At 40.2% G+C, this 19,299-nt stretch overlaps 1 protein-coding gene across 1 annotated transcript in view; it reads right to left on the bottom strand.

Moving 5' to 3' along the window:
• Nucleotides 1-13,506: 13,506 nt before the first annotated feature.
• Nucleotides 13,507-19,299, bottom strand: part of TEX11 (testis expressed 11) — a 515,004-nt gene continuing 509,211 nt past the window's right edge. The window contains 2 exon segments of the mRNA XM_049871470.1: nucleotides 13,507-13,578; nucleotides 14,209-14,373. Coding sequence (XP_049727427.1) covers nucleotides 13,507-13,578; nucleotides 14,209-14,373 — 237 coding nt within the window.

Genomic DNA, 19,299 nt, shown 5'->3' with positions numbered 1-19,299 from the left:
TGTGGCTCAGAGACCTTCTTGAAGTAGTTGAGAAGGGAGGGTGGGTGCACAGCAATGGGAAAAGGTCCCAAACCTTTGGGACCAAAGGGCTCTGTACTTAGTGATGACCATCTGACCAAGTGAGGAGTTCTGGATGGTTACAGACATCTGTGGTGGTAACAAATCCCTTGTGAGAGCTATATACTTAAGTCTACCACCACAGCCCCCCAAACGCTGCCTAAAACAGCACAGACAGGGCGAGTCCACAGCCTTGATGGTGAGATGCTGACATTTTTCCAAAAGGTATGCAAGGTAGGGTATGTCTACTGCAGCAAAGACGTGTGTTTAACAAAGCAGGCACCCAGTTAACAGCAGAGAAGTGAGTAATGAAATTGGTAAGAGAAAACTGGCCTACCATCTACCTGTGCTCCCAGAAATCATTGAGAGCTCAGGGAAAAATGAGGGTGGCATAGGCCCAGAGTAGACCCCAGCTGGTAGAGCGGGGGAGCAATCATCCATGCAGGCCCCTGAGGAGAGGAGGAGTGCTTACCCAGATGAGTGCTTAGAGAAGGTATTTATGACATGGCCAATGTCACGACAAGCTGTATTGAGAAACCTGAGAAAGTATTGCCATTATTAAAGTCGAGAATGATAACCGAGTGAATGAGCACCCCTAGTGTGTGGCGTGAATCACAGCAAGGATGGTAATCCCTTGCATGTCTGTGGTGCTTTACCGTTTGCAGAGTGCTTTCTTCCCACTGACAGAAGGCAGCCCAACAAAAGGGAGCCTTCAGACAGCTCAGTGAGGGTTTAAGGAAATGCAGCTCCTAAATGCAAAGGGATCAAAGAATTAGCCCATCATCACACTGTGTTGCAACTGGGTTTCACCAGCTGATGTCCCTCCTAGAGGACGAATAGCTGAAGAAAATAAGGGCCCACAAGAGAAGATACTGAGCAACTTAGAAACATCAAAGATAACACTCTTATCCTCACTGAGCATGCTATGACCTGATGGACAGAGCCTTGTCCCTGCAAGGAGTGAAGACTGGGATCTCTTCCCAGTTCTGCTGCTGACGACACAGCTAATCACATCTGAATTTCTTCATCTCTGCAGAAAGAAGTGTATTATTAAGCCCTAAAAAATTCATAGGATGATACTCATGACTAAATAAAATACTTAAGATAAAATAACCAATTTTATCTCAAGTTGAGAGTGCTTCTAGAAATTGAGGGACTAGAGAGGAAGTATCCTGAGCCGACCAAGGCCAGACAGAAAAGGATGGGACTGAAAAGGGGCACCAGGCTTGAGCAGAAAGGTCAGTACAGAAGGACAACGTAGCCCTTCCCATGGGGACAATACCTGCCTGGTGCCAAACTCTGGAAGCCCAAGGTATCAGAAAACTTTGTAGAAATGATATGGGCTGTTCAGAGCTGTTGGTTTTCTCAAGGTAATCTAATAAATTAGTGCTGAAGTTAAAAAACAAGCCTAGATGCCTGATAAACTCAATTTGGGCCTTGGAAGTATTCATTTAGTGTCAATATCCCCAAGTTTTGTCCTTCATTCCTGTTTCCATCTAGGGTTTCCATTAGGATTCCACAAATCCTTTGATCTATTCAGACAGTTCCTTGGCAACTCAGGAGACTTTATTATCTTATCATTGCAAATGATTTTCTGAAGTCAAATTCCAATTTCCTCAAAAACCTCTCTCTTCCCACATCACTTCCAAGAAATAGCAGAACTGACTCACACACACCTCAGTTCCTCCCCAGTGAACAGGATGTCGATACATTGTGCTTTGCTAGAGAGTCACTTTAGAACAGCTTCTTTGACGATGAAGCCCCAACTAGATTTTATCTGCAAAGCCATTCCCTTTGTGCCATTATGCCCATTGGTTTTTTTTTTCCATGTAAGACTGAATAAACTAACTGCATGTCCCATCCTTCCCCTACCACCTAACTGGAAGTACCTAGCAAACCTACAAGAACTAGAAAGTGGGTGCTTTGAGAAGTAGGATTCAGACCTGATTCTTCCAGTTAAGAGCATGTATAAGCAGATGTCATCCTAACTGGCTTTCCTGACCCCCTACAATCCATCCTCCGCAGAGGTGACAATTAGCTATCTAAAGTGCTATACCCATTCCATGATGCCCTATTACCTAAAGGAAAAAGTCCAAGCTCCTTAGCATGACCCTTCCATCATCAGGCCTTGACCTTCTCTCCTGGCTCATCTTTTGCTGTGTCCCCGGTTGAGTCCCTTGAATGCACCATGATCTTCTGTGTCTTTGCTTATGCTCCTTTTTCTGCCTCTAAATGCCCTCGCTGTCACCCTGTCTTGCTTACCTGGAAGACTCCTCTTCATATTTCAAGACTCAATTCAAGAATTTCCCTCTTTTTAGCTGTCTTTCCTGAACCACCACCTCCTCCTCCGCCCCTACTCTACAGGAACAATTAACTATTCCTTTCTTTTGTGCTCTATTGTACCCCGTAAGAGCTTTTGACACATAGTAACATGTCACGTGCACTGTGTGCCAGGCATTGTGTTAACTGCTTAAGGCTTATTTACTTCTAAAAACACCCCTATGAGGTAGGTGCTTTTATTATCCCCATTCTCCAGATGAGGAAATCGAGGGATAAGGAAGTCACGCAGCTAATAAATGCTAGAGTTAGGGGTCAAACACGGGCTGTCTAACTGCAGTTGTTGCACTCTTAAGCACTACACCATGCTGCCTCTCACTTTGCCACACTGCACTTATAACATTTTATTGGCTTTATCTCTTTACATCTCTGTCCTCCTCCCCTGGGCCTCTCCTTGAGAGGGGAGACTATGTCTTATTCATCTTCATATCCCCATCACTTAATCCAGTATTTGTCATATAACAGGTGCTCATTAAAAGAGAAGAGATGCAGTAATCTGGCTCAACTTTGGAGGGAAACTATTTGACTAGACCCAAACCTGTGGTGAATACGAATTTTGTTTGTATTATGGAAAGAGATTTTTTTCTGGAATCCCTTCAACTTCCTCTGGGATATTGCTCCACTGATGATGACTTCTCTCTTATCTTCAACCACTCCCTCTCCTTTAGCTCCTTCCCATTCTTTGGACTCTGCTGTCTTCTCACCAAGTACTGAACCATCTTCCTGCTCTGCTTCCACTTAATGCTTCCACTTAGTGACCATCCATTTATTCATTCAACAGAAGTTTATTGAGCACCTATTATATGGCACGGAAACCCTGGCGGTGTAGCAGTTAAGTGCTACGGCTGCTAACCAAGAGGTCGGCAGTTCGAATCCGCCAGGTGCTCCTTGGAAACTCTATCAGGCAGTTCTACTCTGTCCTATGAGTCGGAATCGACTCGATGGCAGCGGGTATTATATGGCACAGTACACAGTAGTTAAGAGCTATGGCTGCTAACCAAAAACGTTGGCAGTTCAAATCCACCAGGCACTCCTCGAAAACCCTATGGGGCAGTTCTACTCTGTCGTCTAGGGTCGCTATGAGTCGGAATCAACTCCATGACAGCAGGTTTGGTTTTTTTGTTTGTTTGTTTGTTTATTATATATTAAGCACTCCACTAGGTGGACCTTACGGTCTGGTTCTTTTTCCTTTGTAGTCTCGCATTTGTTACCCCCCTCAAGCTACTGAAAGGTCTCTCACAGGGCAATCATTATTTCCTAAGCATGAAATTCAATGACTCTCTTCTCAGCCACAGCCTCACAGAAAGATGAAAATGACATGATCCCTGCTTTCACCATTGACTTAATCTCTCCACCCATCCCTGCCCCCTTCCCGTGGCACTACAGCCTGCAGCTCCGACCCTTCTGGTTTTTCCTTGACTCCTTTACTCACTCCTTTCCCACCTCCTCAATGCCACCATTTTCCTAGTCACCTAGGCTCAAAACCTGGTTTCTATTTTTTCATCACATCCAATCTCTTACCAAAACTTGTTGATTCTCTACAATGTCTTTTGAATTTAGTCCTTTCTTTTTGTTGTCCCCCCTCTCATAATAACAAGAGCTACCACTTGGTGAGCAAGTACTGACAGGCATTGTGCTTGATGCTGGAAATACAATGACAAGTAAATACAGTCCCCGTTCTCAAGGAGTTTATAGCCAAGGGGAAGGGGTCAACAAACAAGTAAATAAATTAATAATATAATTATATATTACAGTAAATGCTATGAAAGGCATAAATAAGATGCAGTGATAGAGGATAATATAATGGAGGAACCTGCTTAGAGAGGGTGGCCAGGGAAAGCTTCCCTGAGGATTATAGGTCTTGCAGATGAAAACTTTTGACATAACAGGGAACATTTATTTCATGCTATGTGCCAGGCATTTTACTAAGTGCTTAAACCAAAAAAACCAAACCTGCTGCCGTTGAGTCGATTCTGACTCATTGCGACCCTATAGGACAGAGTAGAACTGGAAACCCTGGTGGTATAGTGGTTAAGTGCTACGGCTGCTAACCGAAGGGTCGATAGTTAAAGTCCACCAGGGGCTCCTTGGAAACTCTGTGGGGGCAGTTCTACTCAGTCCTATAGGGTCAACTTGACAGCAACGGGTATACTAAGTGCTTAAACCCAGTGCGCAGTGCCATCGAGTCAATTCTGACTCATAGCGACCCTATAGGACAGAGTAGAACTGCCCCATAGAGTTTCCAGGGAGCGCCTGGCGGATTTGAACTGCCGACCCTTAAAAAAAATATTAATTCACTAAACTGCCTAGAACATCCCTATGAAGTAGGTGCTTTTGTAAGTTCAGTAGGATCAGCCAGGTGGGGGAGGGGATTATTTAACACCCTCCTCTGGCCCCAATCTGCTTTTCCAGCTTTATCTCCTGACAGGTCTCTACAAACTAGACCACTTGCTTATTTTACCTTCATGTAAGTCCTCTGTATGGAACATTTCCAGCCTCTATCTCTATCTAATGAAACCATTCAGGCTTCAGCTCAGATGGCATCTTCTATGATAACTTCACTGATGACTACAGAAGAGCGTCTCCCCTCCCTCCTTTTACACCACTCTAGCAGTTTGTACTGAACTTACTCTTTTCTTCCTTGTATGATAGATATTTGTCCATAGTACACATTTTCCAACTAAACAAAAAGCTTATAGAAGTCTGGGATTATATCTAGTCTATCTTTGTATCCCTCACAGCAACTAATACATGCCTTGCCCATGACAGACATTCAATAAATGTCAAGTGAACTTCCCCTTTCCGGGCCTCACTGTCTTAATCTAAGTTGGACAGGTGATCTCTAGGAACATTTCCACCTCTAACACTTGTTTTTTGATGGAAAAACAGTGAAATTCTAGAGGACATGTAAGATCCTGGGTCCTGTACAAAAAGACACTGTTCATACTTTTTGTGAATTTGTAGTTAAAAAAATGATGCAGACAGACACAAAAGATGTAAAGAGAGCTCTCAAAGAACACGGCATATGAGCACACAATCAAATATACAGACAGAGGATAGGTGCCTGCTGTGAGTGAGCAGAAGAACCATAGCAGATGCATAGACTAGGACCAGGGGAAGGGCTGAAGGGTAAGATTCCAGAACAGCTTGAAAAAATAGAAAACTTTGTGATAGAAGAAGGTGCTGATTCTGATTACTTACAATCAGAGAAGTGGTGCTAGGAAAATAAGAGAATGGAGGTGCCAGAAGTACCACTAGATGCCCTTAGAATGAGAATTTAGGTGCCCTACAGTGCCAAATAGTAGTTTATGGTGGTAGTCACGGTAAGAGCTATTTGAGAGGAGTGTGAGGGTGGTGTAAGGGATGGGCATGAAGAAGAGTCGTCGCATTTGAGAACTCTACCAAGTGGTATGTTCTGATGACCTGCAGGGAATGATGTGTTGAGTTTGTCTTTTAGTTGGAGCAATTGCTAGCTTTGTGTTTGTGACATTAAATGCAGGCTGGCCTTTCTTCCGGAGGAAGTAAGAAGGTTTTGAAACTACCTCTCTGTTCTGGCTTATTAGAGAGGTTGAGGGGTTCTTAGGCAGGATGAGGGAAGAATGCAAAAAAGGAAAAAAAGAGATCAGGAAGTAAAGGTAAAAGGTCCTAAAAAAGTAGGGGGTAGGAGGATCCCTGCTGTTAAGTAGAGGAATGTCAAAGAAAGAGACAACAAAAGTGTTCTAGAGGATCTACTAGAGTTTCACCCTAAAAAAGCTGTTGCTGTCAAGTCAATTCCGACTCATAGCAACCCTATAGGACAGTAGAACTGCCCCATAGGGTTTCCAAGGAGCGCCTGGTGGATTCGAACTGCTGATCTTTTGGTTAGCAGCCCAGCTCTAAACCACTGTTCCCCCAGGGCTCTGAGAAGAAATAATAAGAAACAATGAAGAGACGTTAAGGGGACTAAGTAGGATTCAAGAATATGATGACATGCAAAACAAAACAGAAGGTATAAAACCTGCATCAGTGCAACTGCCCTATAATAGGTAGAAAGTCTTTTCAGGAGATGGTAGTACAGATCTTCTGGAGAATGAATAAATGAAAAGAAAAATTTAGTAGGTGCAGGGAAACATGTAACCGGGCCAGAGAACAAGGGGTGAATAATAGCAAACATTAAAAAGTACTAACCATGCAGCAGGCATCACCCTTAAGAGCTTTACATGTATTTACTCATTTGCTCTTTAGCACAACTCTGTGGCTATTGTTATGGGCATTTTATAGATGAGGAAACTGAGGAATGGCGAGGTTAAGTAACTTGCCTGAGGTCATACAGCTAATAAGTGGGAGAGTAAGGATTTGAACCAAGGCAGTTTGGTTCCAGGTGTATGCCATTATGCTACGATGCCTCTTCTAGTTCTTGAAAGAGTAGTTTACACTCTGCTACCACTTTCCATCTCTGTATTTCTTTGCAGTCTGGCTTTTGCCCTCACCCCTCAATTGGAGTTGTGCTTTCAAAAGCCAATATAGCTTCTAAGTCACCAGATTTTATAGCTTCACAGACCTCATACTCATCAAGCTTTCTGCCATATTTGACACTGTTAATTATTCTTTCCTTCTTGAAACTTTCCTCTTGGCTTCTGTGATACAGGAGATGATACTTGGTTCTCGTACATCTCCCATATCTCTCCTCTGCCTCTTGCAGCTCCTTTTTCCTTCTTTTCCCTTAAATGCTTGTTAAAGTTGTTCTTGGCCCTCTTCTGTCTCTACACTCAATTCATTGGAGGTTCTATGGCTTCAACACTCACATAACTCTAAAATCATCCTTCCTACCCAAACCTGAAACCTTTGCAGCGTCTCTAATTATGCCTCTATCATAGTCCTCAGGCTCACCTTCACTATCTCCACAATCATTCACTGGCTGTATGGACAGATGAATGAATGAATAACAGTGGGTGGTTTCCTGATTGAGGATATGGCTGTAAGTATGCAGACATAACAGGGCTATTTTCTTTAATCACATACTTTCATTGCAATTTAACAGAGAGCTGTGAGAAAGCTATCAAATCAAACAAATGCTGTCCATTTCCAGCTTCCTCCTCCACCTCTTATTCTAACAATGGGGATGATTGGTTTCACCGAAGGAGTCCTGTAAATCATCTCCAAGGACTATGAAGAAAATTCAAGAACTTGGGGGACCAGGTGGTGTTCTCTTCTTACAAAAGAAAACTGGTATTTTGGGTTAGAAAAAGAACATGCAGAAAATTAAATGGCTGCCTATAGAGATGGAATTTCACAATAGGATGTTTTGTCTGGACCACGGTTTAAAATACTGGATTGCTGGGCTCTTGGCTAGGACATAGTTCTCTACGATAACTTGGAAAAATGTGTTTTCCCAGAGACTTGCTGATCTGCTAAAGAGAACTTTAAATTGAAAACGGAGGGTAAAGGAGAAAAATGTCCTAATAATATTATAAAATCAATCACTATGGACAATATCTGATATCAGAGCAAGAACAGCACTGGAGAAGGTACCCATTAAGTCACAGAAGAATATAACTGGCAAAAGAGTCATAAATACAACTTACGGCTTCCGCTATTTCTGTATCAGTGCACGGCATGTGTGTCAGGGTGAACCATTTGAAATGGACAATATTAGGCTGCTTTTTACCACAAAGATGGCAACTTCATACGGTTCAAGCTAATGTTATGATATGAACTCGATTTTGTGTTTTATTGTGTGGTAGGCGTATAGGTAACGGAACAGTCTCCATTTCCACAATCTTCACATGACACTTAAGTGACATTAATTTTGTTCATCATGTTGTTCAGCCATCACTATAAACCATTCCTAAATTTTTCCAACACCCTTAACAGAAGCTCAGTGTCCCCTAAGCATTGTGTCTTACTTCCTCTATCCCTCCCAGCCACCTCTGGTAACCACTAATAAAACTTTGATCTCTATATACTTGCCTATTCTCGATATTTCATATAATTGGGGTTAAACAATATTTGTCCTTTTGTGACTGAATTAATTCACTCAGTATAATGTTTTCAAGGGTGAACTTGACATTTTAACACAAGGTAATAAATACAAGCTCAGCGGTATCGTTAAGACTGGGAGGAATGAAACTTAACAACTAGAATTTAGCATCAGAAAGGAACAATTATTACAAAGAAAAGTGTCCCTTGGACTGGGAAGTGACATTGTGGGAAATACATAGAAATCAACAAACATAAGAACAGAAGCCCTCTGAAGAGTTTTGGTGAAGTTAAAAGGAGAAAGGAACCGGGATTAACATAGTGTAAGTATATCACATACCACCCTAGAAAATGGAAGAAATACTCCTGATATAGGTCACAAAAAAGGCACTTGGCAAGATATAGCAGCAGGGAGGAACTTTGTCCACAGTTGTTATAAGTTTCAATCACCTAAAGGCAGAACATATAGAAATTCTTTACTTGCTGACAGTATTACCCCTCAGAAAGTAAAAACAAAACAGAAAAATCAACAAGAGGGACTGCTATTCATGACCAACAATGGAGAAACTGATGGGTGAAGTGGAAGCTTGAACAGCAGCCATATTATCTCAGCATCTGTGATAGCATAAAGCTAGACACAGTAAGGCATTTTATCCTAAAATTTAAACAGGCCAACTTCAAAAAAGTTCAGAGGAAAGAAACATAGCATGAGGGCAAATAAGCACAGGTCCAACAGATCTTGCTTTATGGCTATGCCATTTACCGGCTCTGTAAACTTGGTTAAGTTACTTCAACTCTCTGAGCCTCGGTTTCCCACAGAAAGGATGAAGAAGAAAGGGTGGAAAGAAAAGAAAATGTGGAAAGAAGGGCATCTGATCAAGGATGAATATAAAATAGTAACATGCCAAAATCTATCAGAAAGGCTTTATCTGAAATGAGCTAATTCTATGAGTGAGAAAAAGAGGATATTTTCAGTTTTGTTTGCATCAAGAAGCAAATAAGGAGGCCTTAAAATCTACAAGTTAGGGCAGATTGTGTTGTTTTAGTTAGAATTAGGTTTTTTTAAAATTATAAAAGTAATATAAGCACATGTAAAAAGACTGAAATAGTACAGAAGGGTATAACATGAAAAATTGTTTTAGTGCTTACCAGGCAACAAAGATGTTTCGGTCTTCTCTGTCAAGGGAAAAGACCATTAGACTGGAAAGGGTAAAATAGATACTAGTAAGAGGAACTGAAGATCATGATAAGAAAGTGTAAAAAAGCACCAAGTTGCTTTAAATGACTTTAAGTTTCTTGGCCTACACAAATTATATTTCAGGATGTCAAGAAAACCTATACATGAGATCAGTAAACTAGTGTTTGTAACCTTTTCATGGAGAATAAGAGAGATTCTGGAAACATAGAGAAGAACATATGTTCTTTTTTCAAAAAAAAAAGGAAGAAGATAGATTTCACAAGCCTTAGGTAGGTTTCATTTTAATTATCAGGCAAGTTTCTAGAATAAATTATTGAAAAGGATGGCTTACATGAGAGTACTTATAGGGAACTAGTGATCACAAAGAATTTATAAAACCTAAGACTATCTCAAGACAGACTAAACTCATTTTCTTTTTTTAAATAAGCTTAGTAAATGTAAATGGGTCATGTTTAGTAATTGGGTAAAGCAGAAGAATGTTAGACATAGTGTATCTGGATTTCGGCAAGGCATTTGACAAAGTCATTCATGATAGCCTTGTGAGAAAGAAAAATGTAGACAGTACAATTATTGAATGGGTAAATGATCATCCCAAAGTCTGCTAATTAATGGATCCAAGTTTAATTTTTTTAATATACTTACTTATTATCTGTCACCCCCACTAGGATGTAAACTCCTTGAAGGAGAGACTTTGTCTTGCTCACTGCTTCCCCCCCAGTACCTATGATAGTGCCTGATACATAGTGGAAGTGTTCAGAAAATATTTGCTGCATGAATAAACAGACCTAGAGAATGGACAGAAAAGCATGTCACCAAGCTCTATTTCAGTCCTCTCCTGTTTAGTATATTTTATCATTTATTTGGATAGACATTAGATGGCATGATGACCAAGTATGCATAAAATGTGGGCCTGAGAGGAATAACTAACATAATAAAGAATAGACTCTGTATCCAAAAAAATTAGCTGTCTGGAGGGATCTAAGAAAAAAAAATTAACTGGCAAGAGCAATTTAATAGTGATAAATGCACTTAGATTGAAGAAAAAACTGAAGGTACAAGCTGAGACATTAATTATGTGGAAAAAAAGACTTAGATGTTTTCATTCATTCTTAAAACAAATATTTATTGAAAATGAAGGCACTGTGCTAAACACTGGGGATATACAATAGTGAGGAAAACGTAGTGTCTGCCCTCATGGAGCTTAAAGGCTATTGGAGGAGACAGATATTAATCAAATGATTGCACAAATAAATATATATTTACAAACTGAATAGAACTGAGCATATAACAAGAGAACCTGATCTATTCAGGGAAAGTTTCTCTGAGGAACTGAAATTTGAGCTAAGTTCTCAAAGATAAGTTGGGAAAAAAAAGTTGGAATAAACTAAGGTGCAGGGGAGATTACTAAGTCCAGTGAGTCAACAATATAAAGTGCCTGCTTAAACACTGATGTGGCCCCTTTCCCTTCCCCTTCCCCTTGGTAGGGACTGGGGCCAGGGCCAGGGCTGTGGTGGGGGCGGGGGTCAGCTAGAAACTCAGCTTGAGGTTCAGCTGACGACCTGGCCAGAGTGTTCACTGGGCTTGGGCCAAAAGGGGCAGCCAACATGGTCAGGAAACTGGGGTTAGGAGACAGTTGCAAGGCTGGGAGATTGATTTCATACAAAGAGATTAAACAAGTGAATATATGTGGTTAATGGGAGGCAGGTTTCTGATGTCAGAAGAGAGTTACAAATAAAGAAAGGGGGAAGGCAAGAATATTCTGGTGTTGGACTGATGACTGATTTTATATAGATAGATATACACATATTTATACATAAATAAATATATTGATATAAAATTTTTTTATTGATATAGGGACATATAAATTGATATGCACATATATGTATATGTGCATGTATATACACACATTTATATCCTACCCTTGTCCACTGAGAGAACCTAGAAACGATGGCACCCCAGTAACAATGAGCACACCTGCACCTAGATCTTGGGCACTAACTACCATTCTCCATTAAAAGGAACCAGGGCTCCTTGGGGAAATATCTGACTCCAGAGTTGGGGCGAGGAAAGGACAAGCTGAACCTTGAACATCTCACTGTGCCAGAAAATATGAAAGTGTTCAAAGAATTATGGGGACATGTTAAAAGACATAAGGACCAGCTTTGAGCATCAAAATAAATGACAGTAGTGGATTAGAGCCCATTGAATAAAATAGGAATCCACTAGTCTGTACTAAAAAGCATTTTTAAAAACATGAATAAATAAGTGGGGGAGAAGGAAAAGCTCTACCTTACCAATGCCAACTAATAAATGAAGAAAGAACGACAGAAATTGAAACATCACCATTTACCAACCATCAGAGTAAAAACTGATTCAGACAAGAATCAATGGATGCCAAAACTAGTGGGTGAAAGTTTAATAGGGTACAAGATATTAACTTAGTCTCAAAGTATCTTCCACAAAGTACTTCAAAATTACGTATTCATTACTAAGTACAAACTATCAATTCAACTTACAGTGGAGAAACCTGGTTGAAACCATCTTAACTAAGTTGATAAGTAAGTAACAACAGTATGAATCAACATTGTGTATCTACTGGTATGATACGCTGAGAATGCATCACTTCTGTGCTATGCCTATCAAAAATGTATTATCTGAATCTAATCATTAGGAAACATCAGACAAACCCAAACTGAGGTTCATGCTACAAAGTAATTAGCCTTTACCCTTCAAAAAATGTCAAGGTCATGAAAGATAAGAAAAGACTATAGGAGATAAAAAAAGACATGACGACTAAAGTGCAACTTAAGACCCTGAACTTATAAAGAACTTTGTTAGGACAGTAAAATTTGAAATGGGCTCTGTAGTTTAGATGGTAGAACTGTATGATTGTAAATTTCCTAATTTTGATGGCAGTATTGTGGTTATGTTGGTGAGTGTCCTTGATTTTACGAAATACACACTGAGATATTAAGAGGATATAGGGCAAGATGTCTGCCAATTAATCTCAGATGGTTCAGAAAGAAAGGAAAATGTGGTCAAATGTTAACAAATAGGGAATCTGAATGAAGGGTGTACAGCGATTCTTTGTGCTTACTCGCAACTGAAGTATAAAACTATTTCAAAGACAAATGTTAAAAAAATTTAATACAAATTCAGCTGGGGGAAAAAAAGCCCATGTGATCTTATGGTACACCAATGGAAGTCCAGCCAGAATGAGGCTGCTGAACTCTGCATGGGTCAGACCTCACCGGAACATGGGATTTGGCTCTTGAAAACTAAGGCGACTGGACCATATGAGGAACAGCTGAGGGTTCTGAGGCTATTTAACCTGAAGAAGAAAAAGTTCTCCAAAGGGCTGTCTGGCGAAAGTGGACTTGTTGATAGAAGACAGATTTATATTAAGTATAAAGAAGGCCTTTCTACCAATTAGACAGCAACAAGGTGGACTGAGCTGTCTCAGGAATTCCTTGTCATAGAATATGTTCTAATTGAGACCGGACAACCAATTCTTAAGGGTGTCATAGAGAGACTTCTGGGCCCAATGACCACTAAGTTTCTTCCAATAAAGATTTTATGATTCTCTGTTATCTTCAGGTATTGGAAAATCAAGCACTTCTGGAATAAAATGCAACCTGTGTCGGACCAGGATAAATAGTCCCTTTTGTTCCCATGGGGCATAAACCATCTTGCTCTCACATGGGCTGTTTCAATACACTCCACAGCACCTTGAAAAATTCAATTGCCCCCCAGAAATGAGCTGGTCACTGAGGTAAACATTAAAATGTTTTTATTTTAAAATTTTTCATTCAACAACGTGAAAACAGGGCCTGAGAAAACAGAAACAGAGGCTCAAGAAAAAGTTTGGTGAAAATTTATATATTCAACATCCCACAATACATGTTCCTCATTGTTGCTATGCGTTTGCCTCCTCATATGCCATGTCTCAGTAGTTCTCACTCTTCATTAAAAAGTGAGCCCTTGTTTTTATTTAATGCTTCCATGAACTCCCTATATAGAACATTCATCTGGGAAAGAGAATAGCAAACATTTTTCTTGAGATGGTGATGGCACTAGAGTCTAACATTTACCTTCTAAGATCTGAGGAATCACTTTGGGAAGAAAATACAGTACTACCTTGGAGAGGAAGGATCCCAATGTACCACCCAAAACCCAGTGCCGCCTAGGTCTGTTTAATAGGGAAGGCACTTAAGACATAAAAAAGAAGATTCTTTGCTCTACTTTGGTAACAAGACTTTTTTCCCACCAACCCTCTCTCCTGAAGAGTTAATGGCCAAGAAATCTGCAGCTCAGAATAGTTCCACTAGAGAAAATGCTTTTTTAAGCAGTCATTACTTTGAGCAAAGGCCAGTCTTTCTCTACATGTACTGGCATTGACAATGCTATATCTTTCCAGAGCTCACTCCTGGCATTCCTCTTAATTAGATTCCATGTGCTATCCCTAAGTTTCCCTCTGTTCTCCATCCTTTCTGGTTTCCATTCTAAGAAACTACTGTTTGCAGTCCCCTAACTCTTGGAGTTATATAAAGCCACTGAGAAGAGTAATGATCAAGATCCTCTCCTAGCCAAAGAGAACCCAGCTATAACCTATCTGTCCCTTAAATCATGCCACCCTTCCCTAGCCTTTTGCTCCTCACCTGAGTTTCATAGCTTCTCTTGAGGGAGCCAAGGTGGTCAAGGAAATGCAATGCCAAGCCACACCATTTTTTAGCAGCTACACACGTGCCCTTGTCATATAGAAATATTCCAGTATTCCAGCACTTGATCATCAGCCAGAGAATTTCCAATTCTGGGTAGCTTGCCTGAAATCCAAGAATAGTTGGTTTACAGTTATTACTGTCACAATTCGTTGTAGCTCTAATTATATCAGTGCTGCATCCCATTACTATTAAAGAATGGGTGCTCTGCCAACACTAAGGAGGGAGCCACAGACTTCACTACTAATCTCATGCTTCTGCAGAACAGGAGGGGAGCACCTTGAAGGTCTGTCAGCTGTAGGATGCCCCACAGCAAGACCTCACGAAGTCACATATAAACTGGAAAAGCACTGAGGCCCTCTTGGACTGAAGGGGGAAGAATCAGAGAGACACAGATTCCTGGTCTCCCTGAACTGGGAAAAAAAACCTGTATTCTGTTTGGAGCTGTCCTTGATGCTGTCCTCAGTCAGTTATCTAGGTTATACTTGACTAATTTTCAGAGCACTGGTGGCACAGTGGTTAAAGCAATTGACCTCTAACCCAAAGGTCAGTAGTTCGAAAACATCAGCAGCTCTGCAGGAGAATGATGTGGCAGTTGGCTTCTGTAGAGATTTAAAGCCTTGGAAATCATATGGGGTCGCTATGAGTCAGAATCAACTTGATGGCAGTGAGCTTTTTTTTTTTTTTTTTGAATTTTCATAGAGGGTTGTCAAGAAGCAGCATTATTCAATGTCTTTATTTCTTTGACCCTAATCAGTCCCCGTTTGAAATAGAAATTGTATTAATCTTTAGCGTTGACAATATCTGAGTCCCTGGGTGGCACAAATGTCAAGTGCTTGGCTACTAACCAAAAGGTTGGTGGTTTGAATCCATCCAGAGGTGTCCTAGAAGAAAGGCCTGGTGATCTACTTACAAAAGGTCAAAGCCATTAAAACTCTATGGAAAGAACTACTGTGAAATGCATGGGGTTGCCGTGAGTTGGAATTGACTCAGTGGCAAATGTTTTTGTTGTTGTTGACGATATTTACCTAGCTGTGAACATGCATCTCTCAGTTTGTCGTACTGTGGGGGTTTTAGTGTTGCTGTGATGCTGGAAGCTGTGCCACCGGTATTCAAAAACCAGCAGGGTCACCCATGGTGGACAGGTTTCAGCAGAGCTTCCAGACTAAGACAGATTAGGAAGAAGGACCTGGCGGTCTACTTCTGAAAAAAATTAGCCAATGAAAACCTGATAAATAGCAGTGGAACATTGTCTAATATAGTGCCTGAAGATGAGCCCCTCGGGTTGGAAGGCACACAAAATACAGCTGGGGAAGTGCTGTCTCCTCAAAGTAGAGTCAACCTTAATAAAATAGAGGAGTAAAGCTTTTGGGACTTTCATTTGCTGATGTGGCACGACTCAAAATAAGAAGAAATAGTTGCAAACGTCCATTAATAATCAGAACATGGAATGTATGAAGTACGAATCTAGGAAAATGGAAATCGTAAAAAATGAAATGGAACACATAAACATCAATATCCTAGGCATTAGTAAGGTGAAATGAACTGGTATTGGTCATTCTGAGTTAGATAATCATATGGTCTACTATGCAGAGAGTAACCGATTTAAGAGGAATGGGGTCACATTCATCATCAAAAAGAACATTTCAAGATCTATCTTGAAGTACAAAGCCATCAGTGATAGGACAATATCCATGGGCCTACAAGGATACTGTCCTATCACTGACGGCTTTGTACTTCAAGGAAGACCAGTTAATACAAGTATTATTCAAATTTACACACCAACCACTAAGGTCAAAGGTGAAGAAATTGAAGATTTTTACCAACTTCTGCAGTCTGAAATTGATCAAACATGCAATCAAGATGCATTGATAATTACTGGTTATTGGAATGTGAAAGTTGGAAACAAATAAGAAGGACTGGTAGTTGTAAAACATGGTGTTGATGATAGAAACTACGCTGGAGATCACATAATAGAATTTTGCAAGACCAATGACTTCTTCATTGCAAATACCTTTTTTCAACAACATAAATGGTGACTACACACATGTGCTTCACCGGATGGAATACACAGGAGTCAAAATGACTACATCTGTGGAAAAAGATCATAGAAAAGCTCAATATCATCAGTCAAACAAGGCCAGGGCCAACTGTGGAACAGACCATCAATTTCTCATATACAAGTTCAGGTTGAAAAAAAATTAGAACAAGTCCACCAAAGCCAAAGTACGACCTTGAGTATATCCCACCTGAATTTAGACACCATCTCAAGAATATATTTGACCCACTGAACACTAATGACCAAAGACCAGATGAGTTGTGGAATGACATCAAGGGCATCATACATGAAGAAAGTAAGAGGTCATTAAAAAGACAGGAGAGAAAGAAAAGACCAAAATGGATGTCGGAAGAGACTCTGAAACTTACTTTCGAACATAGAGTAGTTAAAGCAAAAGGAAGAAATGATGAAGTAAAAGAGCTGAACAGAAGATTTCAAAGGTTGGGTTGAGAAGACAAAGTAAAGTATTACAATGAAATGTGCAAAGACCTGGAAATAGAAAACCAAAAGGGAAGAACATGCTTGGCATTTCTCAAGCTCAAAGAACTGAAGAAAAAATTAAAGCCTCAAGTTGCAATACTGAATGATTCTATGGGGAAAGTATTAAACAGTGCAGGAAGCATTAAAAGGAGATGAGAGGAATACAGAGAGTCACTGTACCAAAAAAGACCTGGTCGACATTCAGCCATTTCAGGAGGTAGCATATGATCAAGAACTGACGGCACTGAAGGGACAGGATCAAGCTGCACTGAAGGCATTGGTGAAAAACAAGGCTCCAGGAATTTATGGAATACCAATTGAGGATGCTTCAACAAACGGATGCAGCACTGGAAGTGCTCACTCATCTATGCCAAAAAATTTGGAAGACAGCTACTTGGCCAACCAACTGGAAGAGATCCACATTTGTACCCATTCCAAAGACAGGTGATCCAACAGAATGAGAAAATTATAGAAAAATATCATTAATATCACATACAAGTAAAATTCTGCTGAAGATCATTCAAAAGTAGCTGCAGCAGTACATCGACAGGGAGCTGCCAGAAATTCAAGCCAGATTCAGAAGAGTACGTGGAACCCGGGATATCATTGCTGATGTCAGATGGATCCTGGCTGAAAGCAGAGAATACCATGAAGATGTTTACTTGTGTTTTATTGACTATACAAAGGCATTTTTGTGGATCATAACAAATTATGAATAACATTGGGAAGAATGGGAATTCCAGAACACTTAATTGTGCTCATGATGAACCTGCACATAGACCAAGAGGCAGTCCTTTGAACAGAACAAGAGGATACTGTGTGGTTTAAAGTTAGGAAAGGTGTGCATCAGGGTTTTATCATTTCACCATACTTATTCAATTTTTATGTTGAGCAAATAATCTGAGAACCTGGACTATATGAAGAAGAACAGGACATCAGGATTGGAGGAAAGCTCAGTAACAACCTGTGATATGCAGATGACACAACCTTGATTGCTGAAAGTGAGGAGGACTTGAAACACTTACTGAGGAAGATCAAAGACCACAGCCTTCAGTACAGATTACACCTCAACATGAAACAAAAATCCTCATAACTGGATCAATAAGCAACATCATGATAAAAGCAGAAAAGATTGAAGTTGTCAAGGATTTCTTATTGCTTGGATCCATAATCAAGGCCCATGGAAGCCGCAGTCAAGAAATCAAAGGACGTGTTGCATTAAGCAAATCTGCTGCAAAAGATCTCTTTAAAGTGTTAAAAAGCAAAGATGTCACTTTAAGGACATCTGACCCAAGCCATGGAGTTTTCCATCACCTCATATGCATGTGAAAGCTGAACAATGAACAAGGAGGACCAAAGAAGAATCGATGCCTTTGAATTATGGTGATAGTGAAGATATTGAATATACCACGGACTGCTGGAAGAACAAAGAAATCTGTCTTGGAAGAAGTACAGCCAGAATGCTCATTAGAAGCGAAGATGGTTAGAATTTGTCTCACATACTTTGGACATATTATCAGGAGGGATGAGAAGGACATCATGCTTGGTAGAGTAGAGGGTCTGCAAAAAAGAGGAAGACCTTCAACAAGGTAGACTGACACAGTGGGTGCAACAATGGGCTTAATCATAACAACGATTGTGAGGAAGGCGCAGGACCAGACAGTGTTTCCTTCTGTTGTACATAGGGTTGCTATGAGTCGGAACAGACTTGACGGCACCCAACAATAACATGAACAGAGGGCGCTTTTCTATGATGGCTCCTTGGCCTTATCAGTGATTTTTAACATAGCTAAAAAAAAAAAAAATTTTTTTAATCACAATAGCTAATCACATAGCTTATTCACAATATTTTGCAACAGTGAAAAGATTTAGTCTAAGGAGCTACTTTCTCAGGTCTTATATAGGAGATGGATCTCAAAAGGAACATCCATGTGCTCATTCCATGTTAAAACTCTTCTTCTACACAAAAGATCTCAGGCCTCTGAATGGGGAAATGTGATAGAAGACTTGGGCAGCAAGCAGTTTCTTGAAGATGGCATTGTCTCAGCTGTCATTCTTTCATTCGTTTGGATCCATAAGAAAAGTTACTACATACAAAACAGTGTGATAAACAATGAGGGGGTTAAGAGGGATAAGACAAAGCTCTTATCCTATAGGAGCACATGATGCCTTTGGGGAGATAGGCACCCACATATGAAAAGGACCAGACAAAGTATGTTATTAAGGGGTAGTAAGAGTGACACAGACATTAGGTGTTCTAGTATAATAAAAGAAATGTGCACTAGGCTGGCAGAGCCAGAGAAAGTCTAGTCCCTCAGACTGAAATGCCACCCCCCTAAAAAAAAAAAAAATTTTTTTTTTAAGTCTACTTGGTAAACTTGGTAAACTATTTTTTTTAAATGTGCTTTAGATGAAGGTTTACAGAGAAAATTAGTTTCTCATTAAACAATTAGTACACATATTGTTTTGTGACATTGGTTGCCAACTCCACC

This window comes from Elephas maximus, chromosome X (genome assembly GCF_024166365.1).
Source record: "Elephas maximus indicus isolate mEleMax1 chromosome X, mEleMax1 primary haplotype, whole genome shotgun sequence".
Lineage (NCBI taxonomy): Eukaryota > Metazoa > Chordata > Mammalia > Proboscidea > Elephantidae > Elephas > Elephas maximus.
The sequence above is the reverse complement of the archived record's forward strand: the minus strand, read 5'-3'. Positions and strand labels throughout refer to the sequence as shown.